This window comes from Salvelinus fontinalis, chromosome 22 (genome assembly GCF_029448725.1).
Source record: "Salvelinus fontinalis isolate EN_2023a chromosome 22, ASM2944872v1, whole genome shotgun sequence".
NCBI classification, from domain to species: Eukaryota; Metazoa; Chordata; class Actinopteri; order Salmoniformes; family Salmonidae; genus Salvelinus; species Salvelinus fontinalis.
In genome coordinates, this window is record NC_074686.1 from 29894362 (window position 1) to 29915173 (window position 20812).

Consider the following 20812-nt stretch of genomic DNA (forward strand, 5'->3'; position numbering starts at 1 on the left):
TATTGTATATTGTTTTGTTTGCACATATTTCTTTCTTTCTAAACAACCACCTCCCCAAAAACCAAAGCATAGTGTTCTTTCATTGGTCAAAGCCAATGCCAATCAAATCCAAACTTCATCAACAACTCAACACAGAGGTCGGTCTTGTGAAGAGCATTCGTGAATTCTGGAATATTGTTGCTTGTTAAAAGTTTAGGTGATGCAAAGACATTCGGCACTGTTCAGGAATGTGACTGTGTTTCATTGACAATTGTTTTGAATAATGTCAATTTAACGCATTGATATTGCCCTTGGTGGCTAGCATTAGCCAGTTAGCTAGCGTCTTTACGTCTGAGAGACTGGAGCGTGCTGCTGGTGAAGAGAAAAGGGCATCCTGGCTGACAACAATCGGACTGTCTCGGGACTTCAATTTTAATTTGTTGCAACTATGAAGTTAACGCAATTTTTGCTAAAGAACAGCTCCATACCTAAACAAGCACTAGTGGATAGATTTTCCAAGTTCTCACCTTCGCCGCTGTCAATGAAACAATTCATAGACTTTGGTAAGTTTTCATCCCTGTCCTGTGTTAATAACATAGCTAAACATTACAATACTGTTCAAAAATGTAGCTAGCTAGCTAAACATTACAATGATGTTACTGTGCAACATTGTAGCTTGCCTAACGTTAATCCTGAGTCCATAGCAGCTACGTGCAAAACAAGTGCCACTGGTTGCATTGTGAAAGTAGGGTAGCTAAGTTACTGACAGCTGTCAGTGTTCCCAGAGTAATGCAGTATGTGTCCTATGATCACAGAGGAACTCTCTGCTGAAGCGTTGACAAACATTATTGTATTACATTTTATCATGATACTGGTGGGTATGGCTGCATTCACAACAATGGGGATGGCACCCATTGTATTGCCACTCTCCTGACAATAGATTGTTTACGGCTAGTTGCGGGACGAAACAATGTCTCGTTGCAGGACTAAGCAACGTATCATGCGGTAGATACCAAGCAAAGGTATCCATCAAATGTAAAGCAGAGACTGTGATGTTGAATCAAATCCCTCGTGACACTCACGGCCACTGTTAGTTAGATTCAGTTCTAACACGTCACTAAAAGGGGGAAATTAAATCCTTACTCCCTATCATGCTTTTCTGCTAGATAGCACTTGGTCCTGTTCTTAGGTGAAAACGTGACGTATTCCTTCTGCCAAAACAAACCAGTTCAATGTCTTCACATTGTCTTAAACATTTCCACAGCAGTGTGTGTACTGTATGATGTCCTGTCTTGAGATTTCCAGTCAGTAGCTTATCCCTGAGACTGAAACAGGGAGGGACTACCTGAACTGGTCCAATGAGAAAACAACTTTTTGTTTTCCATTGTAAAACGTTTTGCTGTGGTGTGCGCCTAATGAGTACAACCCAGATGTGTTAATGTGTCATGCGACTGTAGGCTCGGCCAATGCCTGTGAGAAGACGTCCTTTGTGTTCCTGCGTCAGGAGCTTCCTGTCCGGCTGGCCAACATCATGAAGGAGATCGACTTCCTCCCTGACAAGCTTCTCGGCACCCCCTCACTACAGCTGCTACAGAGCTGGTAAATACAGCTGTAGCTTATACATCTCTATACCTCAGTGAATCTGTGCACCCCCTTACTACAGCAGCGGCTACATCACCTATTATGAACCTTGACTGAATATTGGCCAATCCCCCTCCAGGCTGCAGACACACACCTCACCTACACCAGCCGCAGGAGTGAGTGTGGCTAGTACATAGTGAGATATAGAGGATGTACTATGTAGCTGAGTCCAATCCCATTCCAGGCTGAAGAAACTACTTAATTTCACTGTGTAGCTGTGTGTGTGGAATAGTTACCTTACATGCAGGGTCACGGCACAGGTCAGATATTTTAGCATCCCTTGAATGGACTAGGAGTAGAATAACATGGTTCCTAGAAGGGTGTCTTCTAGCAAAAGCGTAAATACCACCCTGCATACCACTGCTGGCTTGCTTCTGAAGCTAAGCAGGGTTGGTCCTGGTCAGTCCCTGGATGGGAGACCAGGTACTGCTGGATGTGGTGTTGGAGGGCCAGTAGGAGGCACTCTTTCCTCTGGTCTAAAAAATATCCTAATGCCCCAGGGCAGTGATTGGACACTGCCCTGTGTAGTGTGCCGTCTTTCGGATGAGACGTTAAACGGGTGTCCTGACTCTGAGGTTATTAAAGATCCCATGGCACTTGTCGTAAGAGTAGGGGTGTTAACCCCGGTGTCCTGGCTAAATTCCCAATCTGGCCCTCAAACCATCACAGTCACCTAATCATCCCCAGTTTACAATTGGCTCATTCATCCCCTTCCTCTCCCCTGTAACTATTCCCCAGGTCGTTGCTGTAAATGAGAACGTGTTCTCAGTCAACTTACCTGGTAAAATAACAGATAAATAAAAAAGATATATTCTTGACCCCTCCTTATTTACTTATTTACTGAATGCTGTGTGCTCCTCCTACAGAGAGCTGACCCTACTGTAAACATTACACTGCTTCATGCATTCAGTAGGACCGTTTGTATAGAATGTGGAGAATTGGATCACTCCCAGAGTATATCTTTCCCCTTACAGTTATTCCATCATTTATTTTACCAGGCAAATCAATTAAGAACAAATTGTTATTTAAAATGACTGCCTGGCAAGCGGCAAAAGGCCTCCTGTTGGGATTAAAAAAGAAAGATCGTTTTTTTCCTTTTAGCCAACTCTCTGCTACAGTATGTTTGTTCCTTCATAGTTGTCAGAAATGATTATTGAACTTATGTTGCTCTCGACGAAACCTGTATGATCAAACCAATCAAATGTATTTTATAAAGCCCTTTTTACATCAGCAGTTGTAAAATGTCTTATCTTGAAGAGCCATTTACTGTAGGTGATATTGCCTATCCTGACACAGCCAATAGGATGTTATTATCCTGGCGACCATAACCTTGCATAGACTATTTTACTGAACTACTCTGCTCTAGTGAGGGGTATGTGGGATGAGAGAGTTATGGGGGTCTCAAATCAAAGCACCACGTCCCTTAAACGGAGTGGTACATCTAATTTCTAGGGATGAGATGCAGGCCTACCCTGCCATGTAGGCTGCCAGCTGTCTCCGTCTCATATCTCTGTCTGTCTGTCAGGCAGGCTGCACAGGTGTACAGACACATGCATACAGACACAATAACATACTCACTCTACACACTCGTACAAATATATTTTGTGTTGTAGATGTAGTGGCCTGAGGGCACATTTAATGTGTTGTGAAATGTTATGAATGTGATGTTTTAAATTATATAACCTGCCTTCATTTGCTGGACACCAGGAAGAGTAGCTGCTGCCTTTGCAGGAACTAATGGGGATCCTTAATAAATACAAAATACAGGGACGATGTGGGCTGGAACACCATGTATCCCCAGTGGAACAGGGGCCGTGCGTGACGTTGTTTGACGATCATCAGAAGTGTAACCTAGAAAAATGGAGGACTACAATGTGCATCAAGTCTTTATTAGTGACAGATATATTTTGTCAGTTAAAATGGGTACTTTCAAATATGTTCTCTTATTGAAATGGAATACTTTACCAAAAATAAAGGGAGTTGATTGCTGAGTGCTAGGCCTGTGAAGGAACTGTGTAGGCTCTCCCCTAGTTAGGGAAAACCATCAGCTAACTAGAGTGTAATGTCAGGGAAAGTACAGCACAGTTGAAACTCTGAACTAGGGCAATAACTTTGTCTCTCTGATAGGTGGCCAGTACAGAACCCTATGTTCCAGCTTTATTATCAATGTAATGATATATATTTATAAACTTGGTCTAAAGTTAGCGTTCTGCGTCATCGCTACTCTATTAGGGGTTATGTTCCGCTTTAGGCCGTAGGGGTTTTCCATCCACAATATTGATTTGGCACCATTTATTTGACTTGGCTAGTGGTAGAGTTGTGGCCTGAGGGCAACAACAAACGTTACAGTTAAACTTTGTAATTCAAGCTAGTTAGCCTAGTTGCAGCTGTGTTAGTAAAGTGGGAGGGTTCAAGGTCAGTTGGTGGACAAAGAAGGTTTGAAAACAGTCAGCCACTAATCTCTCACCTAGTTTCCTGACTCAATCTGCACGTCACTGAAGTCGGGACAATTTAGCCTACAGCCTCTTAACTAGGCCATAATAGTGACTCCTCTGAACAAGCTAGTAGGCTAATAAGTAAGCTACTGAAATGCTTAGTGTTAACGTGTTAGGCCTACTTCCACTAGGTCAGAAGTATTTAGCGTGTGCTGTACAGAGAATATTCACGTTTTGAGAGGTTGAAAATGGTGAGGAATGTTTCAACATCAGAAGGAACATAACTGCTCAAATGGCACTCTATTCCCCAGGGCCCATAGGGCTCTGGTCAAAAGTAGTGCACTATATAGGGAATAGGTTGCCATTTGGGATGCATAATAGGCCTATCTCCAGCCACACAAGTAGCCCTAGTTATTGTAGCATGTATAAATACCCCTATGTGGTTTTCATGGTCACCACGAGAGTCGGAGTCCTTTCCAAAAAAGAAGTCTGAGATTTTTAAAGGTGGAACTCCAGGAGCCAAAAGTGATTTGCTAAAGGAAAGAAGTGATCTTTGCACTGGTTTCTGGCTTCTACACATACCTTTAGTTTCTTTCACCATGGGACTGAAATAAAGGTTTAAAGAAGCACTCATAAACCTTTCATTATGCCTATGTAATTCATAAGCAAATGTTGTGCTACACTCCCAAGCATTTTGCTTATAAATACTCTTTATGAATGCTCTGTAAAAGCCTAAGAATACTCTTTATGAATGCTCTACAAAGCCTTTATAAATGTAGTTTAAAGTAGCAGTATTGTTTCCCTGTGTAAACTAGCCTGTCTTCTGTGATCTATTCCTACAGGTATGCAACAAGTCTGATGGAGCTTGTGGGCTTCCTGGAGAAAGATGCTGATGATAAAACGATACTAAAGAAGTAAGTCAATTACACAGTCATATCCAGCAGATAGGCCTACATCTCATTAGATGGACTCTCCAAAGTGAGTCATAGTTAATTCAGGTAAGTAAAGATAACGTTCCTCTAATCTCTGCCTAATAATAGCTACCTCTTCTAACTGAATAATAGATTATGGTTTTAATCTTGATCTGAAATGGAATGTGATATGATGGATACCTCTGCTGCTGCTGAATCAATCATATTTTGAGCTGGTAGCAACCTCGCAGATGTTAGTGAGTTAATGACAATAGTTACTTTATTTATACCTAGAGGAAAAATTAGGATCGCAGACTATTGGAATAGAATATGTGGAATTGTGAACTTTCGACCCAGCCTTTGCCCTGTCTCCTCAGGTTCACTGAGACGCTGGTGAACGTCAGGAACCGTCACAACAACGTGGTCCCCACCATGGCCCAGGGCGTAGTGGAGTACAAGGAGGCTTTCGGCTCTGACCCTGTGACCAATCAGAACGTCCAATACTTCCTGGATCGCTTCTACATGAGCCGTATCTCCACCCGCATGCTCATGAACCAGCACTGTCAGTAACTATACTACATATATACTATACTACATATATACTATAGTACAGTCGTGGCCAAAAGTTGAGAGTGACGCAAATATTAATTTTCAAAGTCTGCTGCCTCAGTTTGTATGATGGCAATTTGCATATACTCCAGAATGTTATGAAGAGTGATCAGATGAATTGCAATTAATTGCAAAGTTACTCTGTCATGCAAATTAACTGAATCCCCCCAAAAAACATTTCCACTGCATTTCAGCCCTGCCACAAAAGGACCAGCTGACATCATGTCAGTGATTCTCTCGTTAACACAGGTGTGAGTGTTGACGAGGACAAGGCTGGAGATCACTCTGTCATGCTGATTGAGTTCGAATAAGACTGGAAGCTTCAAAAGGAGGGTGGTGCTTGGAATCATTGTTCTTCCTCTGTCAGCCATGGTTACCTGCAAGGAAACACGTGCCGTCATCATTGCTTTGCACAAAAAGGGCTTCACAGGCAAGGATATTGCTGCCAGTAAGATTGCACCTAAATCAACCATTTATCGGATCATCAAGAACTTCAAGGAGAGCGGTTCAATTGTTGTGAAGAAGGCTTCAGAGCGCCCAAGAAAGTCCAGCAAGCGCCAGGACCGTCTCCTAAAGTTGATTCAGCTGCGGGATCGGAGCACCACCAATACAGAGCTTGCTCAGGAATTGCAGCAGGCAGGTGTGAGTGCATCTGCATGCACAGTGAGGCAAAGACTTTGAGGATGGCCTGATGTAAAGAAGGACAGTAAAGAAGCCACTTCTCTCCAGGAAAAACATCAGGGACAAACTGGTATTCTGCAAAAGGTACAGGGATTGGACTGCTGAGGACTGGGGTAAAGTCATTTTCTCTGATGAATCCCCTTTTGATTGTTTGGGGCATCCGGAAAAAAGCTTGTCTGGAGAAGACAAGGTGAGCGCTACCGTCAGTCCTGTGTCATGCCAACAGTAAAGCATCCTGAGACCATTCATGTGTGGGGTTGCTTCTCAGCCAAGGGAGTGGCTCACTCACAATTTTGCCTGAGAACACAGCCATGAATAAAGAATGGTACCAACACATCCTCCGAGAGCAACTTCTCCCAACCATCCAGGAACAGTTTGGTGATGAAAAATGCCTTTTCCAGCATGATGGAGCACCTTGCCATAAGGCAAAAGTGATAACTAAGTGTCTCGGGGAACAAAACATCGATATTTTGGGTCCATGGCCAGGAAACTCCCCAGACCTTAATCCCATTGAGAACTTGTGGTCAATCCTCAAGAGACTGGTGGACAAACAAAACCCCCAAACTCCAAACATTGAATATGCAAGAATGGGCTGCCATCAGTCAGGATGTGGCCCAGAAGTTAATTGACAGCATGCCAGGGCGGATTGCAGAGGTCTTGAAAAAGAAGGGTCAACACTGCAAATATTGACTCTTTGCATCAACTTCATGTAATTGTCAATAAAAGCTTTTGACACTTTGAATGCTTGTAATTATACTTCAGTATTCCATAGTAACATCTGACAAAAATATCTTAAGACACTGAAGCAGCAAACTTTGTGGAAATTAATGTCATTCTCAAAACTTTTGGCCACGACTGTACATCACCATGCTCATGAACCAGCACTGTCTGTAACTACACTCCACCACCATGAACCAGCACTGTCTGTAACTACACTCCATCACCATGCTCATGAACCAGCACTGTCTGTAACTACACTCCACCACCATGAACCAGCACTGTCTGTAACTACACTCCATCACCATGCTCATGAACCAGCACTGTCTGTAACTACACTCCACCACCATGAACCAGCACTGTCTGTAACTACACTCCATCACCATGAACCAGCACTGTCTGTAACTACACTCCATCACCATGCTCATGAACCAGCACTGTCTGTAACTACACTCCATCACCATGCTCATGAACCAGCACTGTCTGTAACTACACTCCATCACCATGCTCATGAACCAGCACTGTCTGTAACTACACTCCACCACCATGCTCATGAACCAGCACTGTCTGTAACTACACTCCACCACCATGAACCAGCACTGTCTGTAACTACACTCCATCACCATGAACCAGCACTGTCTGTAACTACACTCCACCACCATGAACCAGCACTGTAACTACACTCCATCACCATGCTCATGAACCAGCACTGTCTGTAACTACACTCCACCACCATGCTCATGAACCAGCACTGTCTAACTACACTCCACCACCATGCTCATGAACCAGCACTGTCTGTAACTACACTCCATCACCATGCTCATGAACCAGCACTGTCTGTAACTACACTCCACCACCATGCTCATGAACCAGCACTGTCTGTAACTACACTCCACCACCATGCTCATGAACCAGCACTGTCTGTAGCTACACTCCACCACCATGCTCATGAACCAGCACTGTCTGTAACTACACTCCACCACCATGCTCATGAACCAGCACTGTCTGTAACTACACTCCACCACCATGCTCATGAACCAGCACTGTCTGTAACTACACTCCACCACCATGCTCATGAACCAGCACTGTCTGTAACTACACTCCACCACATGCTCATGAACCAGCACTGTCTGTAGCTACACTCCACCACATGCTCATGAACCAGCACTGTCTGTAACTACACTCCACCACCATGCTCATGAACCAGCACTGTCTGTAACTACACTCCACCACCATGCTCATGAACCAGCACTGTCTGTAACTACACTCCACCACCATGCTCATGAACCAGCACTGTCTGTAACTACATCACCATGCTCATGAACCAGCACTGTCTGTAACTACACTCCATCACCATGCTCATGAACCAGCACTGTCTGTAACTACACTCCACCACATGCTCATGAACCAGCACTGTCTGTAACTACACTACATCACCATGCTCATGAACCAGCACTGTCTGTAACTACACTCCACCACCATGCTCATGAACCAGCACTGTCTGTAACTACACTCCACCACCATGCTCATGAACCAGCACTGTCTGTAACTACACTCCACCACCATGCTCATGAACCAGCACTGTCTAACTACACTCCACCACCATGCTCATGAACCAGCACTGTCTGTAACTACACTCCATCACCATGCTCATGAACCAGCACTGGCTGTAACTACACTCCACCACCATGAACCAGCACTGTCTGTAACTACACTCCATCACCATGCTCATGAACCAGCACTGTCTGTAACTACACTCCATCACCATGAACCAGCACTGTCTGTAACTACACTCCATCACCATGAACCAGCACTGTCTGTAACTACACTCCACCACCATGAACCAGCACTGTCTGTAACTACACTACATCACCATGAACCAGCACTGTCTGTAACTACACTCCACCACCATGCTCATGAACCAGCACTGTCTGTAACTACACTCCACCACCATGCTCATGAACCAGCACTGTCTGTAACTACATCACCATGCTCATGAACCAGCACTGTCTGTAACTACACTCCATCACCATGATCATGAACCAGCACTGTCTGTAACTACACTCCACCACCATGAACCAGCACTGTCTGTAACTACACTCCACCACCATCAACCAGCACTGTAACTACACTCCACCACCATGAACCAGCACTGTCTGTAACTACACTCCATCACCATGAACCAGCACTGTCTGTAACTACACTCCACCACCATGAACCAGCACTGTCTGTAACTACACTCCATCACCATGAACCAGCACTGTCTGTAACTACACTCCATCACCATGAACCAGCACTGTCTGTAACTACACTCCACCACCATGAACCAGCACTGTCTGTAACTACACTCCACCACCATGAACCAGCACTGTCTGTAACTACACTCCATCACCATGCTCATGAACCAGCACTGTCTGTAACTACACTCCATCACCATGAACCAGCACTGTCTGTAACTACACTCCATCACCATGAACCAGCACTGTCTGTAACTACACTCCATCACCATGAACCAGCACTGTCTGTAACTACACTCCATCACCATGCTCATGAACCAGCACTGTCTGTAACTACACTCCATCACCATGAACCAGCACTGTCTGTAACTACACTCCATCACCATGCTCATGAACCAGCACTGTCTGTAACTACACTCCATCACCATGCTCATGGACCAGCACTAGTCAGTAGGGTTGTGTACACAAAATACATGCAAGTGTAGTTACCCAATGAGTCTGAATTTGTTGTTATGTACCTCTTCAGCTCTCATCTTTGATGGAAGTGCCAACCCCGCCCATCCCAAGCACATTGGCACCATCGACCCCGACTGTGACGTGACAGAGGTGGTAAAAGGTACTGTCCCTCATCAGCAACACAGACACACAGACAGACAGACAGACAGACAGACAGACAGAGACAGACACACAGACACACAGACACACACACACACACACACACACACAGAGACAGACACACACACAGACAGAGACAGACAGACAGACAGACAGACAGACACAGACACACACACGATTTACAGGTGCAGTATCATTATTTAACCCTTTTCACTGCTACAGTAGGTATGTCCTTTTCACCTTGATCTGCACAGTATCACATCTATTCTCATAATAAGAATAGAACTAAATGATGTGTAATCGTAATGCCTTTTAAACACAGAGGCAGACTGTTCTTCACCCACCTAATTCAACATGTCTCTGTGTAGTTTTAGTTGATCTACTCTCTGTGGTCACTGTACATTAGCTGTTATGGTGACTAGATTGAAAGTCAGTGGTGTTAAACCAAGTTCTCAAACCAAGTTTATTCACCCAAAGGGTCAGACAGCAGAACAGATAAAAACATGTTCCCACCAGCACAAGTAGATATACCCCAATTTAGGTGAAGTCTCCTCCTTCCCTCTAAAACATCTTTATTGCTAGGTAGGAAGTTAAGTGATGTGGGTAATAAACTGTTCCTTCTCCCTTAATCTGACATCAGCTCCCATTCATTACATTACATTTAAGTCATTTAGCAGACGCTCTTATCCAAAGCGACTTACAAATTGGTGCATTCACCTTATGATATCCAGTGGAACAACCACTTTACAATAGTGCATTCCTCACTAATCCACAGATCTCCACCCTTATCAGTGACTGCAACCATGCAATTGCCTTTCCTTTACTCAGTGCATTCCCCTGGTTCCTATCCAGCCTTAATTGACCCCACCCTATACATTGTTCATACAGATAACCATTAACTTCTGGTGTATAAACCAGACTGTGCCCCTTCTCATTTCTGTAGGATACCAGATAATTAACAATATTTCAGGTTTAGAAGTCAGAATAACAGCTAATAACCATAACAGCTAATCAGTGGTCATTAGCTGTTATGGTAATTTGATTGAAAGTCAGTGTTTTCCTCCTGTGCTACAGTCCTTGTCTTTGTTTTGACTGTTTCATCCCCAGATGCCTTCGATAGTTCCAAGATGCTCTGTGAGCAGTACTACCTGACCTCGCCAGAGATTGACATCACACAAGTCAACGGTAAATCACATTCTATACAGGGTTATAGACCTGGCTTCTGGAAGGTATTTGTTTTCCTTCAAATATTTTAGCTGCGCTTGGTTGAGCTGGCCTGGCTCAATTGACCCAATAGAATAGTCCCAGAAGTGCAACCTGGCCCAACTGACACCTGTTGATGAGCTATATCAAACACTCAAAGTATTTGAAAGATTGTAAATGCTATTTGGAGCCAAGTCTGTTTGATACAACATTATTGTGCCAAGGGAGAAGGGCCAGAGTAGCTTGAAGACGTTTATCGTTCTCCTATTTCCAAATAGTACAATTTGGTTAGCAAGAGAGTTTTAGGCCAGGGGTTGTTAGAGAAGATTAGGTTTACAGAAACAATTAGTGAGGTTGTATTTGCATTGTGAGTTGTTTGGCCAGGTTTGATTTGAGTTTCTCTGCCCGTGGGTTGAGTATTCTTGATCTCTCATTCAATTCCTCTGGTCTACTCAATTCGGGGCGCAATTTGCAAAGTGTGTGTGTGTTTGTGTGTGGCTAGCTTGTGTGAGTGGTGTTAAGAGATATTTAGCAATTAACTCTGTTGCTTTAGTTGAACAGCCTGCGACGACTGTTTACTCTCAGCTAGGGTTGTCAGGAGTGAGACTGTCTCCTGCATCTGAGGCAGCCATGTCTACAGAGAACCATTCTTTCATACACCTCACTTACACAGGTATAAATATTCACTTCTGTGAATCGCCCTGTGTTAAAAAAGAAAAGAAAATCAAACTGTGCAGGTCTAGGTTATACACTGAGTGTACAAAACATTAGGAACACGTTGCAACCCCTTTTTTCAGAACAGCCTCACTATGTCAGGGCATGGACTCTACAAGGTGTTGAAAGCGTTCCACAGGGATGCTGGCTCACGTTGACTCCAACTCCAATGCAGAGTTGTGATAATTTGGCAGGATGTCTTTTGGTTTGGTGGACCATTCTTGATACACACGGGAAACTGATGTGAAAAACCCAGCAGAGTTGCAGTTCTTGACACACTCAAACAGGTGCGCTTGGCACCTACTACCATACCCCGTTCAAAGGCACTTCAATCTTTTTGTCTTGCCCATTCACCCTCTGAATGGCACACATACACGTATCACAATGTCTCAATTGTCTTAAATCCTTCTTTAACCTGTCTCCCCCCCTTTCAGCTACACTGATTGAAGTGAAGTGGATTTAACAAGTGACATCAATAAAAGATCACAGCTTTCACTTGGATTTACCGGGTCAGTTTGTCATGGAAAAAGCAGGTGTTTCCAATGTTTTGTACACTCAGTGTATGTGTCTTATGAACAGGACAATAGCACCACTTGAAAGGTCAAACCATGACTTTGATAAATATTTTATTGTAGGTAGAGGGAAATGATAATCGTTGCTAAAACAAGAACAGATCCAGACATCATTTGGTGCCCAGACTTTCAAAACGCACCAGCCATAAAATACCAATGGGCTGCACAGTCTAGCCTACGTCTGATGCATTACAGTGGGGGTGTGGTCAGTCACATCAGGCATAATGATTCATCAAAAATGTTATGTCATAGTTTGCCTTTGGTCATTGTGCACCAAATCAAGCACCCATCAGTCTCTTATCTCTCCAGTCAGCAGCGGAACAGAACAGCAACAAGCCCCTTGCGACAGGCTTAGTCTTGTCGCCGGGCAGATTTCTCCTCTCTTAGTGAACCGTCTAACTCTCAGTAACAAACCTCCGTTCACCCACATTCAGCTGTTTAACAGTCACCATGTTACATAAGCCTTAAAAAAGCTAAACAATGTCTATTCATGGGTTTAGTTGGTAGCAACCTCATCCCCAGGCTATAGGCTATCGGCTATCAGAAGTGTCTGGGGACATGATTACGTTGGTAGAATAGTTAATTATGTATTTCATAGTGACTATTGAGTTCAGTTGTGCATTTGCAATAAGAAGGGAAAGTTTTGTTTCTAGTAACTTCTATCCTCAGTTGTGTATGTTATACATTTGTAGTCATGTTTGGTTTGGAGTAATCCTCAGTTTTTCCTTAGCCAAAGGTCCTGACCAGCCTCTTCATATTGTCTATGTGCCTTCCCATCTCTACCACATGCTGTTTGAGCTCTTCAAGGTACACCAAACATTTACCTTCTACTGTATAAACATTTCATTACACGTGTGAGGGTGACTACGGCAGACGCTACTACATACGATTTAATTACATTAGCTCAATCTGATTTATATTACTTTGTCATTTCCTCAAGCAATGTTTGTTTTGTTTCCAGAACGCCATGAGAGCAACGGTGGAGACTCATGAAATGGCCCTGCATCTCCCGCCGGTCAAAGTTCGAGTCTCACTGGGCAGTGAAGACCTGACAATAAAGGTAAACACAGGCTCAGAGTATTCACCCTTACAATGAATGATATGCAGTGTGCTCATTGCAGTACATTGACTTTTATTTTTAAAATGAGAAGTTTAATAGTAACAGGGTTGCAGGAGTAATTAGAGTATAGACATTACATTTGAAATGTCTTTATTCTTTTGGAACTAATGTGTGTAAAGTTAACTGTTTCATTTGTGTTTTTCACTTTTGTTTATTATCTACTTCACTTGCGTTGGCAATATTAACATGTTTCCCATGCTAATAAAGCCATTGAATTGAGTACAGTGAAAACCTTCAGCTCTGAGCCCCAACAATATACATTTGTTCTAAAGTAGTGTATGCCCATCCAACACACTTCCACAGATGCAGGGTGGAAATAATGCCATGGGATGTAGAAGCCTACTGTACAGTTTAATGTGTATGAATACATAGTACCATAGAGTTCCTCCCGTGGTTGTTCTGTAGGTCCTATACCATGATATGTGGGGAGACAACAGGAAGATCAGAGAGTGGAACAGAGCTGTAACGTTGTTGGTGTTTCTAGATATCGGATCGAGGAGGTGGTGTTCCCCTGAGGAAGATAGAGCGTTTGTTCAGCTACATGTACTCCACCGCCCCCAGCCCCGTCGATATTGACAACTCACGCAACGCTCCACTGGTGAGACCCTGTCCTGGTGCCACTGAACACTAAAGATTTTACTGGCAGCCAGGTTAATAAGTCAGATTTAATACATTTGAGCACAACATTCAGTAGGACATGATCTATGACTGCAGTTTGATCACATGTTAGAGGCATGCAAGCTTGTTTGTTCAGCTCAAATGTAAATCGTGATCATTTTATACTGACTAAAGTGTAAACTGCGAGCGAACACAGTTGTAAATTAGCAGAATTACAAACTGGACCAGTCATTCGTTGCCCAAGGGTTAAAGTGTAACTGAATGCTTCTCTACTACAGTACTGTGACAGTCAGTTCAGAGTGAGTTTTTAACCCTTTGTGTCCCTGGTTCTCTGTAGGCTGGTTTTGGCTACGGTCTTCCCATCTCCCGTCTCTATGCCAAGTACTTCCAGGGAGACCTGCAGCTCTACTCCATGGAGGGATATGGGACGTCAGCTGTCATCTACCTGAAGGTAACACTTCTACGAATGGAATGTGTTACCTTAATAGTTGTCTTATTCTAGATAATTGAACCTCTCAACCAGGGTTCCCCCATTTTGGCCCTCAATTTGTATTTATTTTTGCTCAGAAAACATAACATTTTCATTGTTGGACATAAGACTGTAAAAACGCCAGTTATTTTAATTTTTGAAAAACTGTACCCAAGTATTCCCAAGCCTAATAGAGAGACACGTGATCGTATACAAATGTAAGCAAGGTTTGAAATGATCAGGTTTTTGTCAAATATCTGTTTGGCCTTCTTGTGGTCAAATTGAGTACTAATTATTTGTAATTGTGTTCCGGCCCCCCGACCATCCGCTCACGGAAAAATTGTCCCACGGCTGAATCTAGTTGATGATCCCTGCTCTATACAACGTTGGCGTTTTTCAATGTCTGAAATAAGTATGTAAAGGTTCATTCTCTGAATGGTGGAAGACACATGTGACCAGCATGTGATAGAAATAGAGCGTCATCCTCATAATCGTCAGAATCTGTTGCAACAGAGGGAATGTGTAGGATAATGAGCAGCAGTATTTCCAGTGTTTGGGTTTTTTCGTCACTGGTTATTTGGACGTATCAGGATTTGGCGAAGGTGTGCTTAGACGGACTGCTTTGCACGTGTTGAAATTAGCGGAAGGGGGGAGGACTTTGGCTGAGTTCTCTTTTGCGAGGGTGGAGACTTCGCAAATCAGAACTCCCAATTTCTAACACGTCTGGACCCAGAACTAAATCACATAGCTCACCAAATTCTGTGAGATTTTAGTTTTGGGTTAACCAAGATTACATCTAACCTACCACTCCTCTGTGCTCCATTAACAGGCCTTGTCCTCAGATTCTGTGGAAAGACTTCCTGTTTACAACCAGTCAGCCATAAGGCATTATCAGACGAGCAACGAGGCGGATGACTGGTGCATGCCCAGCAAGGATCCCAAGAAGCTGGGGAAGTATGAGAGGAGAAGTCAAGAGGTGTAACGGTACACGTGTTCGTACCAAACTGTTCGGTAGGGGGCCTCGGTTCAGTCTGCACTCAACCTGAATGAATACATTTAATAAAATATATACAAAATAAAAGGCCTATAGGCAATGCCTATGCTGCGTTGTTGGCCGGTGCCTCGAGTAAATTTGAGCTGAATTTGTTTTTTTATGGCTATTCTGTTAAAACAACTAGAGCCTATGTGCACATTGTAATCTAAATTCAAATCTTAATTGGCGCATTTCATACTGTCCTTTTGTGAGGCGCATCCAGGAACTAGTTCTGTACGATGGCGAGTGGTGGGGTGGATAAACCAGGAGGATCCTCCATCGTTTAAATCTCCAGTTTGGGAACGTTTTGGCTTCCCAGTAGATCACAATGGTGATGGACAGAGAGTTGTGGATAAGACGTTAACAGTATGTCGCCACTGCCCAATGAGAATAGGCTATCCAGCTGCCAACACCTCAAATATGTTGACACGTTTATGCTGACGTCACAAGACGGAAACGGAAAAAAACAACCCAAAATCACCTCCCCTCTGCATTCAAGCAGCCCTTGGGAACTGGTTCTGACCGGCCAAAAATGACAAGAGCAGTAGGTAGGCTGTGTTTATATTTTTTACAGTCTTTGGTTTAAAGCCGCGCCCATTCTCAGTGGTTGAGAATAGGGAATTCCAGCACCTTGTAAAAGTGCTCGAGCCACGTTATGAACTTCCCTCTTGCACCCATTTCAGCAAACAGGTCATACCCACTCTATATAAGCAGGCCACAGTTTTCTAGGAATTGGCCAATGCACCCTGTGTTGTGATTACTTAAAAGTGACAGTCCATCACCTTACCCCTGAGTGGGAGACATACCATGCTACAGACACTCACCCTTTATGAGAAATTGCAAGTGTGCATCTGGGACTAAATGTATGACTTCACAACCGGTAAATTCCCACTTCCCACATGGTTACAAATGCAGCATCAGTGTGAAAATGTAATTTTCCTGCTGTACGGAAACCAAACCGTGACCCCAAAACATACCGAACAGTGGATTTGGTGAACCGTTACACCCCTAGAAGTTAACCAAACAGACTGAGCTAGCAGGAAGAACAAAGCAGGAAGACAGAAAGGAGGATCAAACTGACAGAAGGTACACAGTTGTACCCACAGCTATTACTGTGTGTGAGAGAGAGATGTGGATTCCTCTCGCAATGGATATTCTCATACATTCACTTGAAGTGGAAAAACACATCACTGTCGGAGGCGTTTCAATGGCAATACCAGGATCTCTATTCAATAAGCGTCTTCATGAATGTTAGTTAGAAACAGGGTCGTACACTACACAATCATCTTTTCTTTCGGTTATAATTTTACCACACGTTTCAGTTATTTATTCCACTCACTTATTTTAACATTATTACACAGTGTAAAAAGCTAGCGTTTTTCGCTTATTATTAAAAAGGTGAATGTTTAACGATAATTTCATTTATCAATCGACTGAATTAGGTTAGTACAGCTTGTCACAGTACTATAAGCTGTGATACTACATTTTTAAAATGTGAATTTAGTTCTTAACTCTTCACTCACAGCTACGGTTTGCAGCTAGGACACTGAGCTCTATGGACACAGACAGATAGTGTGTCAGTCAGAAACAGATAAGGCCATGCTGTCAGTCAATGGATTTTCTTTGGTTACCCTTCTACTACAGAATGTTCTGTGGTGGGGGTGGGGTGGTACATAGCGGCACCCGACTCGTCTCTGAACAACAAATATTGTTTGGAGCACACTATGCAGACTCTGTTTAGTTTCAGCTCTGAGCATTTTACCCCTCACACATATTTGTCCACCTCGAACTCTAGACAAAGTTTATCTACAATGTTTTTGGTCCTAAAGGGATTTATTTGGGTTCCCCCATCAACTGTTTTTCTTGGTGCCATTTTGAGTTACACCCTGGCTTGTTTAATAAGACGAGATGAAATCCAAGGTCCATTCAAGGTTTCCTATAAAGAAAGTAGATATTGAAGTATTCTAGTGTACTTATTGAGTCCAACTGACTTTTAAAATATAAGTTGTGAATATTGAGAGAAATATCAAAGTTAATTAAATTTTGTAGATTTACTAAAATTATTTAATTTTAGAGGCCGGCTAGGTCTTCCATGCATGAAGTATTTATTGAATAATGTGTGCCAGAGAGCAAAATGAGAGTATTATCACATTTCTGTGATTAGGGACACAGTAAGACTGAGTTGAATCAAATGTTTGTTATTCAATTAATGAATTTCATTCCCTGGTATTCACTAAGAAAATTCAATTATTACTTTACCAATAAGAACTTGCATAAGACAATATGTACAGTTACTTACATTTAACCCAATAACAGCTATGTACAGTGCCTTCAGACAGTACTCACACCCCTTGACTTTTTCCACATTTGATGCGTTAAAGTGGGTTTAAAATGTATTTAACCGTCATTGTTTTGTCAACGATCACAAAATACTCTAATATCAAAGTAAAATAATAAAAAATATATTTTATTAGATAAGTATTCAACCCTGAGTCAATACATGTTAGAATCACCTTTGGCAGCAATTACGGCTGTGTTTTTCTGGGTAAGTCTCTAAATGCTTTGCAAACCTGATTGTACAATATTTGTCCATTATTCATTTTAAAATTCGTCAAGCTCAATGTTGTCTTGGTAAGTGTATTTGGCCTTGTTTTAGGTTATTGTCCTGCTGAAAGGTGGATTTGTCTCCCAGTGTCTGTTGGAAAGCAGACTGAACCAGGTTTTCCTCAAGGATTTTTGCCTGTGCTTAGCTCTGTTCCTTTTTTTTTATCCTATAAAACTCCCTAGTCCTTGCAGATGACAAGCATACCCATAACATGATACAGCCACCACCATGCTTGAAAATATGAAGAGTGGTACTCAGTGATTGTGTTGGCTTCATGGTGAAATCCCTGAGTGGTTTCCTTCCTCTGTCAACTGAGTTAGGAAGGACGCCTGTATCTTTGTAGTGACTGGGTGTATTGATACACCATCCAAAGTGTAATTATTAATAACTTCACCATGTTCAAAGGGATATTCAATGTCTGCATTTCTTTATTTTTACCCATTTACCAATAGTTGCCCTTCTTTGTGAGGCATTGGAAAACCTGCCTGGTCTTGAATCTGTGTTTGAAATTCACTGCCTGACTGAGGAATCTTACAATTATCTGTATGTGTGAGGTACAGAGATGGGGTAGTCATTCAAAAATCATGTTAAACACTATTATTGCACACAGAGTGAGTCCATGCAACTTATCATAACTAAGCAAATGTTTACTCCTGAACTTATTTAGGCTTGCCATAACAAAGGGGTTGAATACTTATTGACAAGACATTTCAGTTTTTCATATATTTCTAAACATAATTCCACTTTGACATTATGGTGTAGTGTGTGTGTAGATCAGTGACACAAAATCAACATTTAATACATTTTAAATTCAGGCTGTAACACAACAAAATGTGCAAAAAGTCAATGGTTGTGAATACTTTCTGAAGGCACTTAAAATTTGTAATCAGTCTTTTTGTGCATAGAAAAAAAAGTATGGTTTGAGACTAAACGAACACTGAAGTGGAAACGTCTTCAACGCTGAACTGTTTTCAAAATGTTATATATTTTTTTTTACATCACACGTTCTCAGGATGTTGAAGGCGTTTCATATTTTTTTCTGGTATCACCGTAAGTGCTGTGTGATGTCATTAAACTGACATGGGAGGAGCTATCAATCAGCTGAAGCTGTTGATTTGACATCTAAGGCTGTGGGCCGAAGTCCTGACTGGTGCACATAACCTATTCCTGTTGACATGATTTACTAATATACAGTATTTGTTTTATGGGCAGCCATCTTATGTCAGGATTTCAGTCTATATGAATTTTAAGGGAATTGAGTGAATATTTTAAGCGTCTTTAGGTTCAATAAAATGCAACTCTTTATGTAATGCCTTTTTTGTGCCAATGCCAAACAAATGTGCCTGCAGTGCTTCCATTTTAGCAGACTTTTTGCATGTGCTTTAGTCAGAAAATTGTTGTTACCATAATCCTATCCACTAACTAAAGTATTATTAATGCACTCCTGTACAAATGTGTTTTCTTGATTTAGTTTGGTTCCTTCTTAATGAAAACCTAACAACAATGTAAGGGTTGACGATCAGTGTTTTCCCTCATGGCTATTTTATCCTATAATTTTCTCATCTTAAACGCTTAACAGCGATCGTTAGGAACGTGGGGAAGGTTCTCACAGTACAGTCAAGTTTACCAGTCAAATAGACCTGTAGATAACTCAACAGTTATGTCAATCAGGCTGAACACTGATATAATATATTTAACACTGATCCTGTTCTGACAGTCAGTGGTGAACTTGACCCCTCTATGTACCCTGACCAAGCCTGCATTCTAAAGGCCTCTACAGTACTGTACTGCCAGGCTACTCACAGCCAATGTGTGTGTGAGTGTTTGTTGACAACACACATCTTTTCACACAATGCAATCAGTTGATCTTCTGTATGGGATAATAAGACATGTGAAAGCTGTTCTGATGTATATGAAATACCTTCATGATCACTGCTTGTATGTGTATAGTAATGCCCTGGCTGCTACCTGTTCTACAGCACGCTATGAGCTATTCTAGAGCTTTCTGTTAGAGCGCATGCTTCCTAGTCCACCCTACCAGATCAGTTCTTTTAAAAACTACAATAAACAAAATAGGAAACGTGACTGGTGTGTCCTTGTTTTGTGTTATAACCTGAATAATATATTGACAATAATTTAATAGAGATTTGCAATATCACCTTTAACAATACAGTGGTGTTTGACTATTTCAAATTGTGTTTAACTTAATGAAATCTAGGAGTAATATATTACATGAAATTAATTAAAATAATGTTCACTGAAATTCAAGACAATAATTCATTTCTATCCCTGTTACGTAGCTAGCTGCTTTCTAGACCATCCTCCTGTTCTAGCAGCTTGTACTTCCATCCTGTCAGGTATTTTAATTATCTGTATTGTCTACTTGTTGAATGTTTGAAGTCTTGATTTGTGGTTGTTTAATGTCTTATTAATTGGTGTTGGACCCCAGGAAGATTAGCTAGCGTTACGATGCTAGCTAATGGGGCTCCTAATAAAAATAATTAAGTACTACTTAAGTAGTTATTTTGGGTATTTATATTTGACAACTTTTACTTCACTACATTCCAAAAGAAAATAATGTACTTTCTACTCCATACACTTTCCCTGACACCCAAAAGTACTCTTTACATTTTGAATGCTTAGCAGGACAGGA

At 42.1% G+C, this 20812-nt stretch overlaps 1 protein-coding gene across 1 annotated transcript; it reads left to right on the forward strand.

The window, feature by feature from the left end:
• The first annotated feature begins 107 nt into the window (after nt 1–107).
• pdk4 (pyruvate dehydrogenase kinase, isozyme 4) lies at nt 108–20244 on the forward strand. Its single transcript, XM_055877160.1, has 11 exons — nt 108–542; nt 1437–1578; nt 4898–4969; nt 5344–5528; nt 9737–9826; nt 10933–11010; nt 13045–13121; nt 13276–13374; nt 13919–14032; nt 14390–14503; nt 15351–20244. Exons 1-11 carry the CDS (start codon nt 428–430, stop codon nt 15501–15503), a joined length of 1239 nt encoding a protein of 412 aa, XP_055733135.1. The 5' UTR covers nt 108–427; the 3' UTR covers nt 15504–20244.
• The last annotated feature ends 568 nt before the right edge of the window (nt 20245–20812 follow it).